Source organism: Xenopus laevis, chromosome 8S, assembly GCF_017654675.1.
Source record: "Xenopus laevis strain J_2021 chromosome 8S, Xenopus_laevis_v10.1, whole genome shotgun sequence".
Classification (NCBI taxonomy): Eukaryota; Metazoa; Chordata; class Amphibia; order Anura; family Pipidae; genus Xenopus; species Xenopus laevis.
Window position 1 is genome coordinate 103,420,025 of NC_054386.1, and position 23,001 is coordinate 103,443,025.

A 23,001-nucleotide genomic window follows, 5' to 3' on the forward strand; every position below is an offset into this window, starting at 1 on the left:
AGGTACTGTAGGTACAGGAGGAGGCATGTGAGTTACGGTATGAACCATAAGGGTGTGTAAAGTACTATAGGTACAGTAGAAGGCATTGTAGGCACAGGAGGAGGTGTGTGAGGTACCATAGGTACAGTAGAAGGTGTGAGACGTTATGTAGATAGAGTAGAAGGTGTGTGAGGTGATGTAGGCACAGGAGGAGGTGTGTGAGGTACTATAGGTACAGTAGAAGGTGTGAGACGTTATGTAGGTAGAGTAGAAGGTGTGTGAGGTTATGTAGGCACAGGAGTAAATGTATGAGGTGCTGTAGGTACTGCTGGATGTGTTTGCCATGTTTAGGACATCTCTGGGTTGGGCTCCTAGATGCACTTTACTCTATGCCCCTCACTTACATATCTGGATATACAGAAGGATCGGGATGCTGTGCACTGTTGTCCTTTCACCTGCCAATATTGCACTCGTCCCGGCCTCCTGCGTCTCTGGGCTACTCTGCCTTATGTTTCTGTGGCTTCAGGAGGTACTTACCATCATGTACATCATCGGGTTTCCCTGCTTACTGCCCAGCACCAGCTCACCATCAGGCAGCCTTTTCTACAACCGCTCCTGTTCATGCCTCACTCCAAGACCCAATCATGCAGTGCCTTGTCCTGATGAACCTCAAACAGGATCTCTCATCCACATGCAGTTGCATTTATTTCATGTTATATGGAATATGGAGTGCTGGTCTATCATCTATTTAATAGGTTTTTGGCTGCTCAGTCCATCCCAGAAATATATAGATTTAGAATCACCCAAGAAACACTGCACCCCTCTATATCCCTTTAATGTGACCTTCTCTCTTGGTCCCCCAAGCTGGGACATGCCATTTAGAAGTGCAGTGATTGTATTGAAAAGGTTGTCCAAAAATGCATCACACACTACAAAAACATTCGTATTTTTATAAAGGACTATCCAGTTTCATAAGATGACATGGAAGCATTGTGTAGAAAAAAGGGTGGTGTGACAAATAGGTGCACCAGATCTTCAGGTTTGGGTGTATTTTGGGGCTAATTGCAGGATGACACCAGAAGACCCTGTGCAACTTCATTACAAGACAGTTCATGCCACAAGTCACAAGTAAGGACAACGGGTGCAATTTACACAATTCCAGCCAAATGTGCAAGTGGTGTTCCTTTTGTAACAGAGTCGTGTGTAGGAACTTTCCAGGATATTGACCAATAACTTACCCCAGCCACAGTAAATACTTCTCTTACTCTTACATTAACTGCTAGAACTGCTTTTGGTTTGGCCTTGACTGGGCTTTGTAACAGCCCAGCAGTCCATAAGATGTTGTCTTTTGGGTCTCCACTGATTTCTTTAGGTTGGGCAGGGTTTTCATATTCTTTGGCCAAATACTGATAGTTTGTTGATCAGAATCCTGGTCTGAATTTTGGCAATGGATCTGTATGTTTCTTAATCCTTCCCATCCTGTAGAAGTCGTCTGTATGGTTCAAAGTCTTCTGGAATTGTGTCTGTATGGAAAAAAAGAGATACGGGTTGAATAAGAGATGTCACCTCTGCCCAATATATAATTATATCATTGTAGGAGCTATACTCACCATTACACCGGTAGTGTAAGTTGGACCATATGATGTTTTCCTGGGAGAAGCAGAAGACCCCCAATCGCCCCCCTCGCATATTTGTGTCTATGATTACTCCAGAATCAGCCACCAGGTCCACTCCTTCATACAGCTTTACTCTAAAAGAGGCAAGCCACGTTCATCTCAGTTTCCATTTACCATCACTTAATAACCTCAGACTTGGACCACTTTGGTGCTTCATTGCAATGATGTGATGTAGCCTATTCTGTGCCCAACCAGAGATCCTGGAACATGGAGACTGACATTGTGTCTTGAGGAACTCATGACCCCGCATCTACTGGTGACCTTTCTATGGTGAGTGGTGGCACTGGGCAAAGTGCACTCACCTATTCATAGACGAGTGTGAGCTCTAAAATCAACCATGATACTGGGGGCTGGTACAAGGGAAACACTGGAAGAGATACCTTTCTAATAATGATGCTTGTCTAGTATAGATGTCTCTTTAGTTGAGATACATTCTCTCTAGATTTTGCTTTAATTTAGGTGTCTCTGTCTAGTTGGCTCTGTAGTTTATATGGCTCTAATTGTCTATGTTTCTCACCGGGTTCAGATATATCTATCTAGATTGAGATGTCTAACTAGATGTCTCTTGATTTTTCTTTTTAGGTTAAGAAAACTCTCTAGTTTGGTTCTTTAGATTCATATGTCTCTTTGCATAGCTAACTTTCCAGTCCAGTTGTCGGTATGTCTTTTAATAAGTCTATTTAGTTAGATGTCTCTCTAGTTTAGATATCTTTCTAGTTTTAATGTCTCTTTAGTTTAGATGTTTCTCTAGTTTAGATATCTTTCTAGTTTTAATGTCTCCAGTTTAGATGTTTCTCTAGTTTAGATATCTTTCTAGTTTTAATGTCTCTTTAGTTTAGATGTTTCTCTAGTTTAGATATCTTTCTAGTCTTAATGTCTCTTCAGTTTAGATGTAGGTCTAGTTTAGATGATTCTTTAATGTAGATTTCTCTCCAAGTTCAGATGTGTGTATGTCTATTTTTTATATCTCTCTCTCGTTTGAATGCCTCTATAGTTAAGATGTCTCTTTAGGTTTAGAAGTCTCTCTAGTAAATAAGTCCCTGTTTTTTTAAATATCTCTCTAGGTTTGAACAGCTCTCTAGATGTCTCACTAGTTTAGAAGTCTCTCTAGGTTTAGATTGATCTGCAGATGAGATAACTGTAGATCAGAGTTACGGTTGAATAAAAAGCTGTGTGACAGAAGGAGCTACTTCCCTAGAATAGAGATTGTGAGTATCACCCCCTTTCCATGACCTCACCTCTCACAGAACCCCCAAAGGGGAGGGGGAATGGAGGGTTTTAATAGGGGGAACGCAGAATGAGGTCAGTGCCAGGAACGCAGCCCAATCCAGTTCCCAGAGCCAGGACCCCGCTGCCTATCCCAGGCCTATTGTTCTCGTCCTTTCCATATGAAAGGAATTCCTGACACAGATTGGGTTGCTGTGGCAATGCCCAAAAGGACGCCAGGGCTCAGCTCCCCACTGACCTCATCGCTTTACAATACAATAAAGTGACAGGAGATTTTGAGAGTGTGTGTGGCACGTCCCCTTTGTGTGGGACACTTCTCCCACCCCTCCTTCCAGCTAATGCATCTCCTCAGGGTTTCTGGGAAGGAACTGTAACTCCTTCCTAACCAAAGCTGGAACCAGAACCTAGAAGAGGAACCCAGAGGACATTGAGTAGGACTGTGACATCCCATTTCATTGCATTCAGCACTTACAGGGGACAAACTAACCAAAGAACTAGAGTCTCTGCCCATCTACCCATCCAGTCTACAAGGCTTCTGCCCCTCTCACCTGATGTAGCCCACTTGGGGGCGATGCATGAGCTGCCAGCGATAAGAAGTTTTGTCCTTCCAGCCAACATTACGAGGGTCTTTCCAAAGCAAACGAACCTGGTCTTGGGTGTGGCCGGTGTTCCATAGGGCATTGCGTAGTTGCTCACCTGGGCCTGTTGTGGACTTCACAGCCTGAAATATGGGAGAAGACGAGGCTGAATTTGTAGCAGATGTGGAGTTATTATGAGATATGGGAATGAACATGAATACTGTGGCAGTCAACTGCAATTTGTTACTGATAAGCCCCAAGGTAGCAACATTTCCCCAAGGGGTTCCAGCCCTTTTTTTCTATTACATGGCCTCCTACTCAAGGTGGGATCCTTCTGATCCCCTCCTGCCCTCTGAAGGACAATAACAATGCATTTAATCTACTCCTGTGATAGGTGTATGTTCTCTCCTAACCATCATTACAGGACCAGGGGGGGCACAGCTGACCATTATTTTGTTGGTTCCTTATCTGATATTACCAAAGCCTAAACAAATTAGATGGCAATGCCAGTTTGCTCTCACCTTCAGTTGTAGTCCAGGCTCTGCCACAGCTCGGAATGGGGTTGCCTGCCAGTAGGTCTGCTCTGTCTGTTTCCACATTACCACATAGAAGCTGGAGCTGTCCTGATAGCTGAAGATGAAGCCAGCATAGTCATCATCAGTCACTGTGTTTACATGGAATGTTCCCTCAAAATCCACCCCATTGAAGGCCGTGTAACCTGTAGGGGCAGATTAGAGAGAAGTTGCAGTACTGTAGCCTCACAGTGTAAGATGGAGACTGGCTGGAAAAGGAACTGGGGAAGGGGCAACTGAATCAACAGGACCCAAATGATTTCAAGTGGACAAAGGAACAACAGAAAGAAGTTTGATGTCCCACATAATGAAATAAAGTTCAAACAAAGGACTTGGGAGGTCAGTGACATAGTGTGGCATCTGGGTATAGGGTATTTTAACTTACCAACTGCCAAACCAGGGTCACTGTTCATTGTCTGCACAATCTCCATCCCCTAGAAACAGAACATCTTAGTATTTGTAATGACTCTTCAGTACATCCCTATTCAGCCTTCAGCTGGGCTACATTGGGCCATTGTGTGCACTGATAGAGCTTCTCTATGTCCTTGTATTTATACTCACAAGTGAGTCCACTCATCCCTGGTACCCACCATAAAGGATTGTTCGAATTCTCTGTACTTACTGCTCCTGGGCTGTACTCACTTACCCAGGAACCAAGCTCTTCCCTCTACTCAGTTGCTTTCTGTGCCTTGGTCAGGTAAGGAGGCAAGTATAGTGCCAACTAAGCAAGTTGAGGCTTTTATCATATGATCAAGTTGTGCCTCCTGACTAACCAAGAGAAAGAGAACAACTTACAACAGAAAGAGACGCTGGTGCCCACCCTCCAGGGTTCTGCTGGAATGCACAGTAATATATTATATGATATGGACCTGCTGACATTACCTGATTCAACACAACCCAATTAGGGTCTATCTGCGCATCCCCCTCTGGGTCTAAGATAACAGTCTGATAGGCTCTGAAGTCGGTGAGAGTGACTTCCGCACTTTCAGGACAGACGTCCAGGAGGTCAATGACTGTATCATTATCAAAGTCTTCTTCACACACATCCCCAACGCCATCCCCTGCCAATAAGATTATGACATTCAGAATTGTCCCCATGTTTAGTACCCTAACCTGCTGAATCCCCTTTCTCCCCACTTTCTCTTCTCTTTGGAGTCCCACATATAACATTTTGCATTATAAAGGCAATGACACAATTTCTGTGATACAAGTGTTATTTGTATACGTTTTGAACACAATAATCATACACTGTAGCAATGACCATGTGTTGGAACTAAGATAGAAACAACCTGGGAAGTGAATGGTGGTGCAAACGTTTACATCTCTACATCACCCACTCACCATCTGAGTCCTTCTGGTTGGGGTTGTGTATCAACCGGCAATTGTCTGGTCCTGGGGGGATGTAATCTGGGATACCATCATTATCATCATCTTGGTCACATTCATCCCCTTTCCCATCATTATCTGAGTCCAACTGGGAGCTGTTGGGGATATCCGGGCAGTTGTCTTTGGTGTCCTGGTGGCCATCTCCATCCCTAAAGAACAGAAAGGATTAGATAGTTATGTGGATAACTAAAGGACTCATAAAGTCCCCCAGAAAGGATGAGACATCTGTGGGACTCACACAGTCTCCCATAAAATATTAGACTGTTATAGGGTCATCTATAAAACGTATACAGTCCCCAGAAAATATGAGATGGTTTTGTAGTCTTCTAATGAGCCCATTAAGGCTCCCAGAAAAGATGAGACATTTATAGGGAGATCTATGGCACTTATATAGGCCCCCAGAAAAGATGAGATGGTTATTGGGACATCTACGGGACTCATACATGCCCCAATAATAGATGAGATCGGGGGTATCTATTGAACTCATACAGTTACCCATAAAAGATGAGACGGTTATAGGGGTATCTATGGGACTCATTAAGGCCCCCAAAAAAGATGAGACAGTTATAGAATTATCTATGGAACTCGTACAGTTCCCCAGAATAGATAAGATGGTTATTGGGACATCTATAGGACTCATACTGATCCCCATAAAATATTAAATGGTTATGGGGCATCTATGTGACTCATACAGGCCCCATTCTGTTTTACAAATACTTTCTTATTTTCTAAGTCAGGGATCCCCAACCTTTTGAACTCGTGAGCAACATTCAGAAGTAAAAGGAGTTGGGGAGCAACACTAGCATGAAAAATGTTCTTGGGGTGCCAAATAAGTGGTGTGATTGGCCATTTAGTAGCCCCTATGTGGATTGTCACCCTACATTGAGGTTCTGTTTGGCAGTACATCTGGTTTTTATACAACTAAAACTTGCCTCCAAGTCTGGAATTCAAAAATAATCACCTGCTTTGAGGCCACTGAGAGCAACATCCAAGGGGTTGGAGAGCAACATGTTACTCACGAGCTACTGGTTGGGGACCACTGTTCTAAGTGCATCTTGGGTTCAGGTTATGAAGTTGTTTCCACTAGATGTCGCTGACGTGCCTAGAATGCAGCTTGGTCACAGATCCAAGGACTTGCCCCAGTGTTAATACAAGTAGCCCAATATAATAATGGCATTTATAGCAGGGGAGCGGCCTGATGCCTCTGTGGCCGGGGCACACAGGAATGTGTTACTGTTCTCTCATAATCTTCCTTCATGGGAATGGAATGTGCAGCACAGCAGAGATATAAAGGACAAGTAAACACTAAATGTTCTCCTTTTCCAGCACAGCAAGGTTTAATACAAGGTTGAATTCATACATTCTCAGCCAACCACAATACAAGAATTGAACTTGCACCAAGGATTTATGGAGGGTGTAGATAAATAACATAATCTATATTCCAGGAGACCTACAATTATAAAAGCATAATGTTACATTGTGGGGCTGTGCAAGAAGGTCTGACCCTGTTGTTCAGCTCCGGGGAATGGCCACTACCACTGGGGCAGAATATAATCTTTTACTGTCTAGGATTTGGGTGGAAGGTAAGAACTGTACCAACTGTGAGTCTGGAAAGGTCTGGAATTAGGTGCCGGAACCCCAATAGGAGCTGTTGTTGTCTCAGAGGAACTTCTCTGTAAGGTACATAGACAGGGGTAACTGCTGGGGCAGATTCATTGGACTGGACTGTAACCCAACCCAAGGCCCTCTCCTACCCCCACCAATGTATGTGCCTTCTCCAATCCCAGAGGCAAATGCAAGCGAGACCCTGTAGAAAGCAGCCCTTGAGGCTCCCAGACGTCAAGTTAACTTCAAATAAATGCCCTTCCCTGAGAGACATACTGGGCATTTCACCCACCACTTTTCTCCTGTTGAGTAACCTGACAATCAGACTGCCCCCTGTGCCACGAGAGTGCTACTGTGAGAATACATGTCTCCCTGAACTGCACATAGGACAGATAAGAGTGACTAAGCTCCACCCCTAGTGAAAGAGAGGGAGGGGCCTGCAGCCAGGGTTGCCATCTGGCCAATGTTGCTTGATGCCAATGTTGTATATAGGGGAAAAAACATAAAAATATAGGAAGGTCGGTATTTTTTTTCAAGAAAGGGTGGCAACCCAACTAGCAGCTGAGAGGGGCAGTTGAGTATTTAGTCTGGGCATTAATCTCATTTCTGGTTGCTGGGTCAGTTGCCTTGGCAACCAGGTGGCATTTGCGCTTCAGGCTGGCGAAATGCAGAAATGAAAGGGAAACGAACCTGTCCTGATTGGTATCGCACATATCCCCAACCAAATCACTGTCGGCGTCTGTCTGAAATAAAGATATTCCATTGTTAGATACACCCCGAGAGGGGTAAATTCTTGTGCCAGTTACACCCTTGTCAGCACCTACCTGTGTGGGGTTACTGGTCTCCGGGCAACTGTCACATGCATCCCCCACCCCATCAAGGTCTCGATCTGTCTGCAGGTGATTTGGCACTTTGGGGCAGTTGTCCAACATGTTGGGGATCCCTAGAGGTACAGAGAGAAAGAGTGGCATCAGTATGGGGCACAGAGCTGCCTATATGGGGCACTTTGCCCCCAGTATGGAATAATAATCTCACCATCGCCATCAATGTCATTATCACACGTATCTCCTTCCCCATTAGCGTCCGTGTCCTTCTGGTCATTATTGGGCACATTGGGGCAGTTATCACAAGCGTCACCAAAAGAATCAGTGTCCGAGTTCTGCTGGTCCTTGTTGGGGACAAGTCGGCAGTTATCCTGGGAATAGAGAAATCGACAGTCAGTCTCTAAGTTCCCACACTCCTTATTATTGTTCCTCACATACCATTACTCGTATACAGTTCTACATTAACCACCTCAACGTTCTTGATTCCGTCACCATCTGCATCTTCATCACACTGGTCCCCAATCCCATCGTTGTCGGCATCTTCTTGCCCAGAGTTGGGTGTCAGGCGGCAGTTGTCCTACAGGGCAGAAGCTTATCTTAATGTTATGTTTAGGGCAATGACACATGAACATTTTGTCACCAAAAACATCTTTGTATTGAAGAGCACTGGAACAATTGTATCCTTAATAGTAGAACCCAATGCTCTTCAGTGCAGATATTTCAGGCATTTGACGCCTGCCCAAAAAGCAATTCCCCATCATACACATGAAGACACTCAAGCTTTCCTATATATGGCCCAATAAAGGTAACCCCTATACCCCCGGGTACATCATAGGGTGGGACCGTACCTGCCTGCAGTGCTTATTGTTGTCTATACACGGCATTGGCTCATCTGGGTAACCATCCAGGTCAGTGTCTCGGCCACACGTGTACCCATTCCCTGCCCAGCCAATGTTACACTGCCAACAGAAAAAGAAATAAGATCACATGACCCTGGAGATTGTGGATCACACCATATAGCAGAACTTGGGGCTACTGATGAATTATTGCCTCTCTAGTGCATGCTCTTACTGCGCATGTGATGTCTCCGTTCCTCTCAAACACACAATGCCCATTCACATGGCACGGGTTGAAGGCTGGGCTGGCACATGATCTTTTTGGGATGCACCTTACAGTCTGGTTTCCCACAAATCCAGGCTTGCAGGGGCCACATCTGAATGATCCCTGTAGAAGAAGGTGGAAATGGGCAGAACTTTGAGTGTATGGAGAGCAGGTCAGGTGATGCATATGGTGGGCAGAAGGGAGGTCTTACCACAGTGTTGGTGCAGATGGAGTTGACATCGCACCCTCCGTTGTTTCCATCATTACATTCATCAATGTCTTTGCAAACCTAAAGTAGATAGTAAGTAAGTACAATGCTCAACCTCGACTCACTGTATACAACTATAATACTGACCCATTATATCCACCCAGGGCAAGTCCAATGCTGATCTGAATACAACACTCCAACCATTGATGCATCGCCCTCTTCCCTTACCTGTTTACTGGCTTTGGCATAGTCCACTCCCACCCCAGACACCATATTGCCCTTGTACCCTCGTGGGCAATGCTCGCAGCGGAAACCTGGTGATGTGTTGATGCATTTTGAGCCAGAGAAACATGGGTTGACATGAGAACACTAGATTAAAAACAGTTATTGAGTTGTTAGAGACATACAAGGTATTGTCTTCCAGATGAGCCAAGATTCCAACTTCAATGTTACCTCATCTATATCAGCACAGTAGGTGCCATTGCCTTGGGATCCAGGCGGGCAGGGGCCACATCGATACCCTGGGTACTCATATGCTTCCATACAGTCTACCCCTGGGAAGCATGGATTGGGGTTACAGCGGGAACGGTGCTCATGGAACCCTATACACAATGACATGAGTTAGAGGAGTATTTTGAGATAAAGATGGAGGCTAAATGGTTTCTGTATGTGTCTCCCAAGTGAAATGGTACTTCCCAGAGTAAGGGGCTGCCCCATACTTGTCTTTAGTCTTGGTCACCCTACAGGGGGAGGAAATGAATCCTGTATCACCCTATAGTAGGAAACATACTTCATAGTTCCCTTCTATGTCTTACACTTTGGCCAGACATCCTTTACTCTGTGTCTTTGTTTTAATCATCCTGCTCATTCATTCTATCTATGTATGTCCCTTGGGGGAGGGGGCAGTGGCTCCTCCCATGAGGAATCTTGAAGTAACTGTCCTTACACCCTTTGCAGGGAGGTCAGAAATGTGCACAAAGCTGCCTTACCGCACACTTGGCATTCCATGATGGTATTCCTGATAAGCGACATCTCTTTGACCTGAGGGAATAAATCAATATTAAGTTATACTGAGATACATTCACTATTCTATCTGAAGCCCACTAGGTCCATCTCAGCGCCTCCCTAATGGATCCCATTACCTGGTCTCGTATGTCCTTTCTCAGCTCTGCTAACACTTTATTGAACAGAGTCATTTGGGTGATCAAAGCTTTTGTGTGCTCACCTGCCGGGCACAGAAAAAGCTTTTAACCAGGTTACCATAGAAACCCAATGGGCAGTTTCATTAATTTTCCAAACACTGCCCAAAACAGCTGCACCTTGAAGTTTGAACCCCTAATACCCATCAGTGATAAGAGGAAGCCCAGATTCTATGTGTCTGTTGTCCAGACCATGGATGTCTACTAGTGAGAAGTCCCAGCAACTCTCAGATGAGTGGACAAGTGCTTGGCACATGCTGTATAAAGTCGTATTCTCTAAAAATACACCCAAAAACCCAAGATTAAATTAAACCAAAGCTGTGCTCCAAATGGAACAATGGTGAACAATGTATATGTTGGACTTACCAAGGATAGAATTAACCACTCCGTTAACTGATGGGATAGAAAAAGAACAGGGCAGCTATTATTATTCTCTTTTATCCAGGACAATATCAGTCATATCACAACTCAACCTCTTCCTATGTATGATGTATATCAACTCAGCCCTCAACATGGTCAGGAAGAGGCAGAACAGTAGTTCTAGGGGCCCCTGCACCAATAGGCTCAACACAATCCAATTTGGAATATTGGCACTGAGTGAAATTATATAGAAGTGCAAAGAGTCATTTTGATTCAAGTGTTTTGCACACAACTCACTGTGAGGAAAGGCACCAAGTTGCCCACTGAGCTTGCGGCCATAAATGAGCCCCCCCATAAATGAGTCTTCCATAACTTCTTCTTAATGTTCTTTAACTTCACCCATTGCTTGTTACATTGTCTGCCCGTTCTTTCCAACATCATCCAACAACACTTGTTCTCTGTTTACTGTTTACTAATCATCTCTTCCTTAACGAGTCTTCCAGTTTCACTCAATTCACCCTGATTGATGCCCCTTTATGGACAAGTTGCCCAATGTGTTTGTTAACAATGAACATCTACCTGGTCAATTCTACCCATCCCAAGACTTGGTCATCCACACTGGTCACTTGTCATCTTCTGACACCCTCAGGGATAATAAGCTCTTTCTGGCCAAGTTGTCAATTACCCACTCCTATGTTCCTCCCCAAGAAATGATTGGTTATTTTCAGATGATTTCTACTCACACACAAGCAGAAAGGGCTATTTTGAACTATTCTATGATTGTTGCCGCAACAGATCCTTATCTTTTCTGGGCAAGTTTCCACAAAAACAAATTTCTGTGTTCTAGGTAAATCTCCTCTCATAACCAGATTGCACCAACTGTCATCTCCTCTACTATTTGCTGTCAACTCAGATTTATTCTCTATTCTCCATATATCATCAGTCCCACCCAACCAACAGTAGTCATTTCTAATGTACTGATGTTAAGGTCCTACCTCGTAAGGACTGTATCGGTCATGCCTGCCACCACCACCAGCCATAACCACTGTGCATTGCTCCCTGTCTCCAAGCAAACATCTCTTTCATAACCACTAGTATTTCCTCTCTCCTTTGTGCTCATTGGCCACATGTACATCATTTCATATTATTTTAGGCCCATTACTTGACACCTCTTATATAATAGGAGATGTGCAAGAGGGGAGTTGGACATGTTCAGCTTACCTGTATTATGAATGGACTCATCTTCATGGAAAGGGCACTCACTTAGTGCTCCCACACGACTCAGGGACCCACCAAGGATCAGTTTCATGGACTCCACAGATCCCTGAACAAAAAAGCTCAGTTAATTGGCCTTATTCCGAAAGAGTAAAAAGAGCAGGGAGTGTGCGAGTGCCTAAACCAACAGAATCTAATGCAACAAATAAAATACCTGTTGGATCTCATCCCTCCTTCCAGCCAACTCCTGTCTTTGTACCTCATCCCGTGTCACACACACACACCTATCATTTCTACCCCAGTCCCATCATCCTCTCTGATACCCCTCCCATGATACCTGCATCCTTAGGAAGGCTTTGTGTCCGGAGCGGATATCCCCGGACTCCACCTCAAACTGGGGAATGATCATCATTTCCGGAAGCCCCAGGCTGGTGTCCACCTGCTTGCAGTCTACATACAGTTCCAGTGAGAGTGTGTCTCCCCAGAAGCCGCTCACACGTAGGATCATAGTGTGAATGTTTCCATCCGACAGGTTGGCATTCTGTAAGCTGACTGCATGGAGCTTGGAGTCTTCCCTCATGTAACGCACTAGCACTGCAGGGGTCATAGAAAAATCCATTCATGGATCCCAGACAGGGGTGGTCTAAAGAATCCCTGAAACTTATTTCTCTATAGGATTTATGGTGGTACTGCCTCTGTGTCCTAAACCCATCTTTCAGTTGCCCATATCAAAACAGCTTGATGGTCAAGTTGAGATTTAGGGTGAGTATGAATTTGTTCCCCTGGATATTCTTGAAACTACAACTACTAGGTGACTGACACATCAATATTTCTGATATCTCTACCCATTTTTATAAGTGGTGTAATCCAACATACCATCCATGCCCATTGCTTCTCACCTCTGTTGATCTTGCCCACTATGGAGGCCTCCAGCCATTTGGTGTTATCCTTCTTGGAGTAGAGACCAAACAGGACCCCTCCTGCCTTGGGGGGCAGCCGAAAGGTGGAGAGAAAGTAGAGGTCATTGACAACCAGCAGCTCGGAGCGAATCTTTTCCACCACACCGGACATGTGCCGGGACTCGCTGACCGTCAGGAGGTCGATAACTGTAAAGCCGTTGGTTGAGACTTGTTAATCAGTTGGATATCAGTGCTCCTATCAGTACTATCATTGCTAATGGGGCTGCATGAAGGCTATTAGCACTTGATTTTATGATGGGTTCACCCCAGACCCAGACTGGCAATCTGTGGGTTCTGGCAAATGCCAGAGGGGCTGCTATAAGGTCCCATAGAAAGTCAGTATTTAGTGGGCTGGTGGGGCTGTTTGGGCCTCTATGTTGGGCTGATAGGGCTGTTTGGGCCTCTATATGGGCTGATTGGGCCTCTGTGTACATGAAAAGTCAGGGCCTATTTTAATTCTCAGTCCGGACCTGGTTCACCCACATTATCAACAACACCCAAGTGTCTATTTCGTTTCTGTGGCTTTATTACCCACAAGCACCCCCAAGTGCTTCTCCATCCAGGATTTGCAGAGTCCCATTACTGGTAGAAGTGGGTTCATATTGTTACACCCAGGTGCATGACTTTCATCTATCCACATCTCATCTGCCACTGAGCCTCCCAGACTGCCCTTTTGCCCAGATCCCGATGCCAAGGTTGTGCCATCTGCAAACACAGATACAATGTCCTTCTCCAAATTATTAATGAACATATTGGCCCTAATACAGAACCTTAGTCCAATGAGAGAATGTTCTACGTAGAACTGACCAATGAGCAGCAGGGGTGCCAGACAATTGGGCAGTATTTCCCATGAGCTCCTGAGAGAGTTTCTTTTTACTGCTCTCAATGACTTATTTCCCTCTGTCCTATCAGTAACACACACACAATCCTCCAAACAAGACCCTGTCACTCGATTAATATTAATAAGGGGGAGGAATGTCAGCAAAGAGTTGGCACTTGGGGCCCAGAGACTGTCACATGTAGAGAATTGGGCAGCCGCTATTGGGTATAAAGGGCTCCAGGCTGTTCCCAGAAGAGCATTAGGGATGGGCTGTGCCAGGCAGGGGGGCCACACACCTTAGAGATTTTGTGCAGGTGGGAAGGGTTTAGTCTCTCAGGCAGTTTCTCCTTCAGATCTTCCTCCCAGCAGATCCCCACAGCGGATTATTAATTCAGGGGAAATGTCTCCCCCAGGACTCGTGTCCTTCAGCCTCACCACCCGGCTCTGAATCCCCCTCTTTATCCTCCGTGGTACAGTCTGGAGACTCTGAGTCCCTCCGTCTTTTCTACTTGCCACTTGCCCTGATCCAGATGCCACAATATCCGTCCCTGGCACCTAGAGCCCCCCCTTGTGGCTAGAGTATCTCATAGGGACTGCAGCCTCCCCTCCAGTGACTATAAACACCCCCAGTAAATGTATAGTGAGTCCCTATGTACAATAGGCTTCTACCTCACAGTCTTGCCCCCAATTCCTATAACTTGGCATATAAGCTTGCACTCTACTAGTGAACTGATCCCTTATGGACTGACATTGAGACCATTTATCCGGCACCCCCCAGAGATGAATCAGTTCCCTGATGCCCAGGGGCAGTTCTTCTCTCTGTATCACAGCGCTACGCAATATGTTGGCGCTATATAAATACATGTTAATAATAATAATATCTCACTGGGGGAGTGTCATGCTGCAGACTGGACTGATCCCAATGAAGCCATATCATACCCAGCTCAGCCAAACAGCTCAGGACTTTATAGGCGTCTGGTGTAAAGGGCAATAAATAATGTATTTGCCCCCCCTCCGCACAGCTGAGCACACAGACCCCTCCCCCCCACATCTGGAACCCCCACTCCTTCCCTTATTAGAGTGTGAGTGCCCCCCGCTGATGTGTGTGCTCAGGTGTGTGAGTCTGTAGAACACCGGGAGTCTGGGGCAAATATAGCATGGGGAGGGGGGTAAGGAAATAAATATAAATATACAGAATATTTATGTCCATTAACCCCCCCATGCAATCATGCTGGAACTGAATATAAGAGGGGTCATTGGCACCAATAGGGAGACATTTATTTGCTTTTCCTTGAAATTTTGTTCCATCATCTGCTGTGAGGAAACTCCAGGAACATTCACTGAATATCAGCCAAACCCCCCAGTAACCAGCGAGTAATGGAACGATCTGTCCGACTCCTGACATAATGACGAGCGGGGGCACAGGCTGGCATCACTTTATATTTATATTATATACATTATATTCATTATACTCATTATATACATTAAATACATGATATCCATATATACATTATATACATTATATACACTGACTCACGATATGCCTATTTAACTGAACCTTTAATTCATCATTTCTTTTGGAACTGCCATACCTAGAAATTGGACTTTGTCATATTCTGTATAACTCAGCCTGCAGCCTTGTGCCTTTATATGGTCACAGAACAACCCCTCAGTGACTTCTAATATCCTTATCATTTACAGTAGGGGGTACATTATCCCTTATAATACATGAGTGATACTCAGAGTTCCCTGTATAACTCAGCCTGCAGCCTTGTGTCTTTATATGGTCACAGAACATCCCCTCAGTGACTTCTAATATCCTTATCATTTACAGTAGGGGGTACATTATCCTGTATAATACATGAGTGATACTCAGAGTTCCCTGTATAACTCAGCCTGCAGCCTTGTGCCTTTATATGGTCACAGAACAACCCCTCAGTGACTTCTAATATCCTTATCATTTACAGTAGGGGGTACATTATCCCTTATAATACATGAGTGATACTCAGAGTTCCCTGTATAACTCAGCCTGTAGCCTTGTGCCTTTATATGGTCACAGAACAACCCCTCAGTGACTTCTAATATCCTTATCATTTACAGTAGGGGGTACATTATCCCTTATAATACATGAGTGATACTCAGAGTTCCCTGTATAACTCAGCCTGCAGCCTTGTGCCTTTATATGGTCACAGAACAACCCCTCAGTGACTTCTAATATCCTTATCATTTACAGTAGGGGGTACATTATCCCTTATAATACATGAGTGATACTCAGAGTTCCCTGTATAACTCAGCCTGTAGCCTTGTGCCTTTATATGGTCACAGAACAACCCCTCAGTGACTTCTAATATCCTTATCATTTACAGTAGGGGGTACATTATCCCTTATAATACATGAGTGATACTCAGAGTTCCCTGTATAACTCAGCCTGCAGCCTTGTGCCTTTATATGGTCACAGAACAACCCCTCAGTGACTTCTAATATCCTTATCATTTACAGTAGGGGTACATTATCCCTTATAATACATGAGTGATACTCAGAGTTCCCTGTATAACTCAGCCTGCAGCCTTGTGCCTTTATATGGTCACAGAACAACCCCTCAGTGACTTCTAATATCCTTATCATTTACAGTAGGGGGTACATTATCCCTTATAATACATGAGTGATACTCAGAGTTCCCTGTATAACTCAGCCTGTAGCCTTGTGCCTTTATATGGTCACAGAACAACCCCTCAGTGACTTCTAATATCCTTATCATTTACAGTAGGGGGTACATTATCCCTTATAATACATGAGTGATACTCAGAGTTCCCTGTATAACTCAGCCTGCAGCCTTGTGCCTTTATATGGTCACAGAACAACCCCTCAGTGACTTCTAATATCCTTATCATTTACAGTAGGGGGTACATTATCCCTTATAATACATGAGTGATACTCAGAGTTCCCTGTATAACTCAGCCTGCAGCCTTGTGCCTTTATATGGTCACAGAACAACCCCTCAGTGACTTCTAATATCCTTATCATTTACAGTAGGGGGGTACATTATCCCTTATAATACATGAGTGATACTCAGAGTTCCCTGTATAACTCAGCCTGCAGCCTTGTGTCTTTATATGGTCACAGAACAACCCCTCAGTGACTTCTAAAATCCTTATCATTTACAGTAGGGGGTACATTATCCCTTATAATACATGAGTGATACTCAGAGTTCCCTGTATAACTCAGCCTGCAGCCTTGTGCCTTTATATGGTCACAGAACAACCCCTCAGTGACTTCTAATATCCTTATCATTTACAGTAGGGGGTACATTATCCCTTATAATACATGAGTGATACTCAGAGTTCCCTGTATAACTCAGCCTGCAGCCTTGTGCCTTTATATGGTCACAGAACAACCCCTCAGTGACTTCTAATATCCTTATCATTTACAGTAGGGGGGTACATTATCCCTTATAATACATGAGTGATACTCAGAGTTCCCTGTATAACTCAGCCTGCAGCCTTGTGCCTTTATATGGTCACAGAACAACCCCTCAGTGACTTCTAAAATCCTTATCATTTACAGTAGGGGGTACATTATCCCTTATAATACATGAGTGATATTAAGAGTTCCCTGTATAACTCAGCCTGCAGCCTTGTGCCTTTATATGGTCACAGAACAACCCCTCAGTGACTTCTAATATCCTTATCATTTACAGTAGGGGGTACATTATCCCTTATAATACATGAGTGATACTCAGAGTTCCCTGTATAACTCAGCCTGCAGCCTTGTGCCTTTATATGGTCACAGAACAACCCCTCAGTGACTTCTAATATCCTTATCATTTACAGTAGGGGGGTACATTATCCCTTATAATACATGAGTGATACTCAGAGTTCCCTGTATAACTCAGCCTGCAGCCTTGTGTCTTTATATGGTCACAGAACAACCCCTCAGTGACTTCTAAAATCCTTATCATTTACAGTAGGGGGTACATTATCCCTTATAATACATGAGTGATATTAAGAGTTCCCTGTATAACTCAGCCTGCAGCCTTGTGCCTTTATATGGTCACAGAACAACCCCTCAGTGACTTCTAATATCCTTATCATTTACAGTAGGGGGTACATTATCCCTTATAATACATGAGTGATACTCAGAGTTCCCTGTATAACTCAGCCTGCAGCCTTGTGCCTTTATATGGTCACAGAACAACCCCTCAGTGACTTCTAATATCCTTATCATTTACAGTAGGGGGTACATTATCCCTTATAATACATGAGTGATACTCAGAGTTCCCTGTATAACTCAGCCTGCAGCCTTGTGCCTTTATATGGTCACAGAACAACCCCTCAGTGACTTCTAATATCCTTATCATTTACAGTAGGGGGTACATTATCCCTTATAATACATGAATGGTTTCCTGGTACTCATGTGACTGTCTCTACTTCCTTTGAACGGGGGAGTGTATTTCCTGGTACCCATGTGACTTCCTTTCTGGGACTAGAGCAGCAGCCCTGTGTTGCTTTATGGCAGGGGACTGCACTGCTGACATGAGAAGTGAATGATTTAGCTGTGAGAGAAGAAGGAGAGGCAGAAAACGTGTGTCAGAGAAGAAGACAAGAGAGAAGTGCTGGGGAGTCATGTGAGAGGGGCAAGTCCAATGTGTAAGGGAGAAGTGACAGTTTGGGGGGGGCAGCAGGAGGGGAGCCCTGGGGAAGTAGTAACAGGTAATATTGGGGGGGGGCTGCAGAGACTTACTGTGCTTACTGTGTTGCCGTGAGGCCTGAGTCCAGCAGAAGAAGCAGCAGAGAAGAAGCAGCAACAAGTGTCCCCCCATCCTGGGCTCCCCGTTATACACAGTCCGTCTGTCACACACTCACTGACTCCCACATTTCACTTCTCTGCTCAGGGAATGAATGAGACTGTGGGAAGAGACAATCTGAGACCCTCCCACCCTGAGACTCTGCCCTCCTGCCTCCAGCACTCACAGACCAGACACTTGGGCAGGTGGAGTCTCCCTGGGGCCCCCCACCCTCAGCCCAAACACAAAGACATGGGGGGGTTTAGTGTAGTGCCCCCCCCCCCCCCGCTCCTCTCTATTCAGCCTGAAAAATGTTTCTACAGACCAGAGATTAACCCCATGTTTGCCAGGGGTCAGGAGATATTACACGGGGGGGGGGAGCAGTCCCTAATGTCCCACCAGAGTAACAGGACAGGGGCAGTGAGTGACCTCAGGGGCAAATTCTTGTGGCATCTTGGGAGAAATTCTGTCCGTGAAGCCTCTGTGCAGGGGGGCAGGTAAGTGGCCCCGGAGTATGAAGAGCAGTGTCGGGCCCCTAGTTATGGGAACAGGGGCCAATTTCTCTCCCAAGGCCCTGCTCCCCTCATCCAACGACCCGCACAGACTGAACCCACATAATAGACAAATACTGTGGCCACTCCAGACAGGGGCCACCCTCTTCCCACCAGTCTCTGACTGTGCCCTCACTCACTCACTAACTCACTCACTCACTAACTCAATCACTCAATCACTAACTCACTCAATCACTCACTCAATCACTAACTCACTCACTCACTAACTCACTCACTCACTCAATCACTAACTCACTCACTCAATCACTCACTCAATCACTAACTCACTCACTAACTCACTAACTCAATCACTAACTCACTTACTCACTCACACACTCACTTACTCACTTAGTCCCACCTGTATTTCCACATGATTGTGTATATGTAGCTGTGAGCTCCCACGTTTAGTCTGCAATTAATACTGAGATTGTGCCACTTCCCACAGACAATTCCACTTTCTCAGCCCAATTTATTCATCCAATGACAATTACAGAACAGGCAGAGAGGTCCAATGGAACAAACACCCCAAAACCCTGGGACATTGAACTCCAGAGCCACAAGCTCCATAGGATGGGCTAAAGATTTCATAGGATGGGCTAAAGATTTCATAGGATGGGCTAAAGATTTCATAGGATGGGCTAAAGATTTCATAGGATGGGCTAAAGATTTCATAGGATGGGCTAAAGATTTCATAGGATGGGCTAAAGATTTCATAGGATGGGCTAAAGATTTCATAGGATGGGCTAAAGATTTCATAGGATGGGCTAAAGATTTCATAGGATGGGCTAAAGAGTTGCCAGAAAAAACAATGGGCAACGTTTGTTCTTAAATGGCTTCACACTATGAGTAAATAACTGTCATATTAAGCCCCTGCCAGACAGGTTGACAATAGAGGTCACTGAACTGGCTCCCAGATATTGTCACACCCGCACAGAGAAGAAGCTCTAGGTATAAAAAGATGGAGACAGTAGGGAGGGAGAGAGAGGGAGACCAGGCAAGAGGGAGACCAGGTGAGAGGGAGACCAGGTGAGAGGGAGACCAGGTGAATGGGAGACCAGGTGAGAGGGAGACCAGGCGAGAGGGAGACCAGGTGAGAGGGAGACCAGGCGAGAGGGAGACCAGGTGAGAGGGAGACCAGGTGAGAGGGAGACCAGGCGAGAGGGAGACCAGGTGAGAGAGAAACCAGGCGAGAGGGAGACCAGGTGAGAGGGAGACCAGGTGAGAGAGAAACCAGGCGAGAGGGAGACCAGGTGAGAGAGAAACCAGGCGAGAGGGAGACCAGGTGAGAGGGAGGCCAGGTGAGAGGGAGGCCAGGCGAGAGGGAGACCAGGTGAGAGGGAGACCAGGTGAGAAGGAGGCCAGGCGAGAGGGAGACCAGGTGAGAGGAAGGAGGCAGGTAAGTTGACAGGTACAGTCCTGCCTCTATATACTCCACATTCTCCTGCTACTGGGACCCTGTGAGCCCATCAGCAAACATAGGAACATCTGTGATCATCGCTGGGAAGCCATTTATGCCTGGACACATGGAACACACCAGGTAACAGATAATCCGTAGGGGATACTGGGTTACTGGCCCTTTAAGGCTGGGCAGATCTCATGGGGCAATTGGATGAGCTCAGAGCAAAGCTCTCTGGGACGTTTATTTCTGCAGATCCTCCCCCATAAATAAACTTCTGTAGGGAATAAACAGGAGCCTCAACCCATAGGATGTTACTCGGGAGCCAAAAACCAAATCCGCACACGCCCGACCCGTCTCCAAACTTCTGTTTTGTTGCCATGGCAACACAAAGCATCACAAATCAACAGAAAGCAGCGTCGGCCCTAAAAAAGAGGCTGCAGTTGTTTCTCTGTTGGGTCCCAGCCACAGAGAAAATCATTCAAGCCTACAGTCCCTTAGCCCAGCAAGAACTGCTAAACTTCAACTCCCACCATTCCCACTGTCAGACTGTCATGTGATCTCTACTGCACCAACTGCTACTACCCCCAGCTTCTCTTACTGCCCCCCAGGGCTCAATTCCTATATGCACAAAGCGCCCATTTATTTAATAATGTCATAGGCTGTGTACCACCTTACGTCCAGTGGTGGCCCCACTTTCAACTGAATAATCTGCAATTTATCCTACTGTCTCTTGACTGTATTCTCTCCATCTTGTCCTACTGTCTCCATTTTGCCCCTACTGTCTCCATCTTGTCCTACTGTCTCCATCTTGTCCTACTGTCTCCATCTTGCCCTACTGTCTCCATCTTGTCCTACTGTCTCCATCTTGCCCTACTGTCTCCATCTTGTCCTACTGTCTCCATCTTGCCCTACTGTCTCCATCTTGCGCTACTGTCTCCATCTTGTCCTACTGTCTCCATCTTGTCCTACTGTCTCCATCTTGTCCTACTGTCTCCATCTTGTCCTTCTGTCTCCATCTTGCGCTACTGTCTCCATCTTGTCCTACTGTCTCCATCTTGCCCTACTGTCTCCATCTTGTCCTACTGTCTCCATCTTGCCCTACTGTCTCCATCTTGTCCTACTGTCTCCATCTTGCGCTACTGCCTCCATCTTGTCCTACTGTCCCCATCTTGTCCTACTGTCTCCATCTTGTCCTACTGTCTCCATCTTGCCCTACTGTCTCCATCTTGTCCTACTGTCTCCATCTTGCCCTACTGTCTCCATCTTGTCCTACTGTCTCCATCTTGCGCTACTGCCTCCATCTTGTCCTACTGTCCCCATCTTGTCCTGCTGTCCCCATCTTGTCCTGCTGTCCCCATCTTGTCCTACTGTCTCCATCTTGTCCTACTGCCTCCATCTTGTCCTACTGTCCCCATCTTGTCCTGCTGTCCCCATCTTGTCCTACTGTCTCCATCTTGTCCTACTGTCCCCATCTTGTCCTACTGTCTCCATCTTGTCCTACTGTCTCCATCTTGTCCTTCTGTCTCCATCTTGCGCTACTGTCTCCATCTTGTCCTACTGTCTCCATCTTGCCCTACTGTCTCCATCTTGTCCTACTGTCTCCATCTTCTCCAACTGTCTCCATCTTGCCCTACTGTCTCCATCTTGTCCTACTGTCTCCATCTTGTCCTACTGTCTCCATCTTGTCCTACTGTCTCCATCTTGTCCTACTGTCTCCATCTTGTCCTTCTGTCTCCATCTTGCGCTACTGTCTCCATCTTGTCCTACTGTCTCCATCTTGCCCTACTGTCTCCATCTTGTCCTACTGTCTCCATCTTGCCCTACTGTCTCCATCTTGTCCTACTGTCTCCATCTTGCGCTACTGCCTCCATCTTGTCCTACTGTCCCCATCTTGTCCTGCTGTCCCCATCTTGTCCTACTGTCTCCATCTTGTCCTACTGTCTCCATCTTGTCCTACTGTCTCCATCTTGTCCTACTGTCTCCATCTTGTCCTTCTGTCTCCATCTTGCGCTACTGTCTCCATCTTGTCCTACTGTCTCCATCTTGCCCTACTGTCTCCATCTTGTCCTACTGTCTCCATCTTGCCCTACTGTCTCCATCTTGTCCTACTGTCTCCATCTTGCGCTACTGCCTCCATCTTGTCCTACTGTCCCCATCTTGTCCTGCTGTCCCCATCTTGTCCTGCTGTCCCCATCTTGTCCTACTGTCTCCATCTTGCCCTACTGTCTCCATCTTGTCCTACTGTCTCCATCTTGCGCTACTGCCTCCATCTTGTCCTACTGTCCCCATCTTGTCCTGCTGTCCCCATCTTGTCCTACTGCCTCCATCTTGTCCTGCTGTCCCCATCTTGTCCTACTGTCTCCATCTTGCCCTACTGTCTCCATCTTGTCCTACTGTCTCCATCTTGCCCTACTGTCTCCATCTTGTCCTACTGTCTCCATCTTGCGCTACTGCCTCCATCTTGTCCTACTGTCCCCATCTTGTCCTGCTGTCCCCATCTTTTCCTACTGTCTCCATCTTGTCCTACTGTCCCCATCTTGTCCTACTGTCTCCATCTTG

General features: G+C 45.8%; 1 protein-coding gene across 2 annotated transcripts; it reads right to left on the minus strand.

Annotated features, from left to right (window-relative positions):
- Positions 1–915: 915 nt before the first annotated feature.
- On the minus strand, positions 916–18,628 carry thbs3.S (thrombospondin 3 S homeolog). 2 transcript variants are annotated; one of them, XM_018233641.2, is made up of 23 exons: positions 18,450–18,628; positions 12,830–13,036; positions 12,268–12,524; positions 11,937–12,039; positions 10,722–10,748; positions 10,299–10,381; positions 10,146–10,197; positions 9,610–9,758; positions 9,385–9,525; positions 9,160–9,237; positions 8,919–9,071; positions 8,696–8,806; positions 8,317–8,424; positions 8,059–8,218; positions 7,848–7,966; positions 7,714–7,766; positions 5,374–5,567; positions 4,915–5,093; positions 4,418–4,466; positions 3,982–4,178; positions 3,431–3,603; positions 1,590–1,729; positions 916–1,502 (listed from the first exon to the last, which is right to left on the minus strand). In XM_018233641.2, the coding sequence occupies exons 1-23, from the start codon at positions 18,526–18,528 to the stop codon at positions 1,444–1,446; spliced, it is 2,871 nt and encodes a 956-aa protein (XP_018089130.1). In that variant the 5' UTR covers positions 18,529–18,628; the 3' UTR covers positions 916–1,443. The 2 variants fall into 2 exon arrangements, with proteins under 2 accessions (XP_018089130.1, XP_041430564.1); XM_041574630.1 differs by lacking the exon at positions 18,450–18,628 and adding an exon at positions 14,596–14,684.
- Between the last annotated feature and the right edge of the window lie 4,373 nt (positions 18,629–23,001).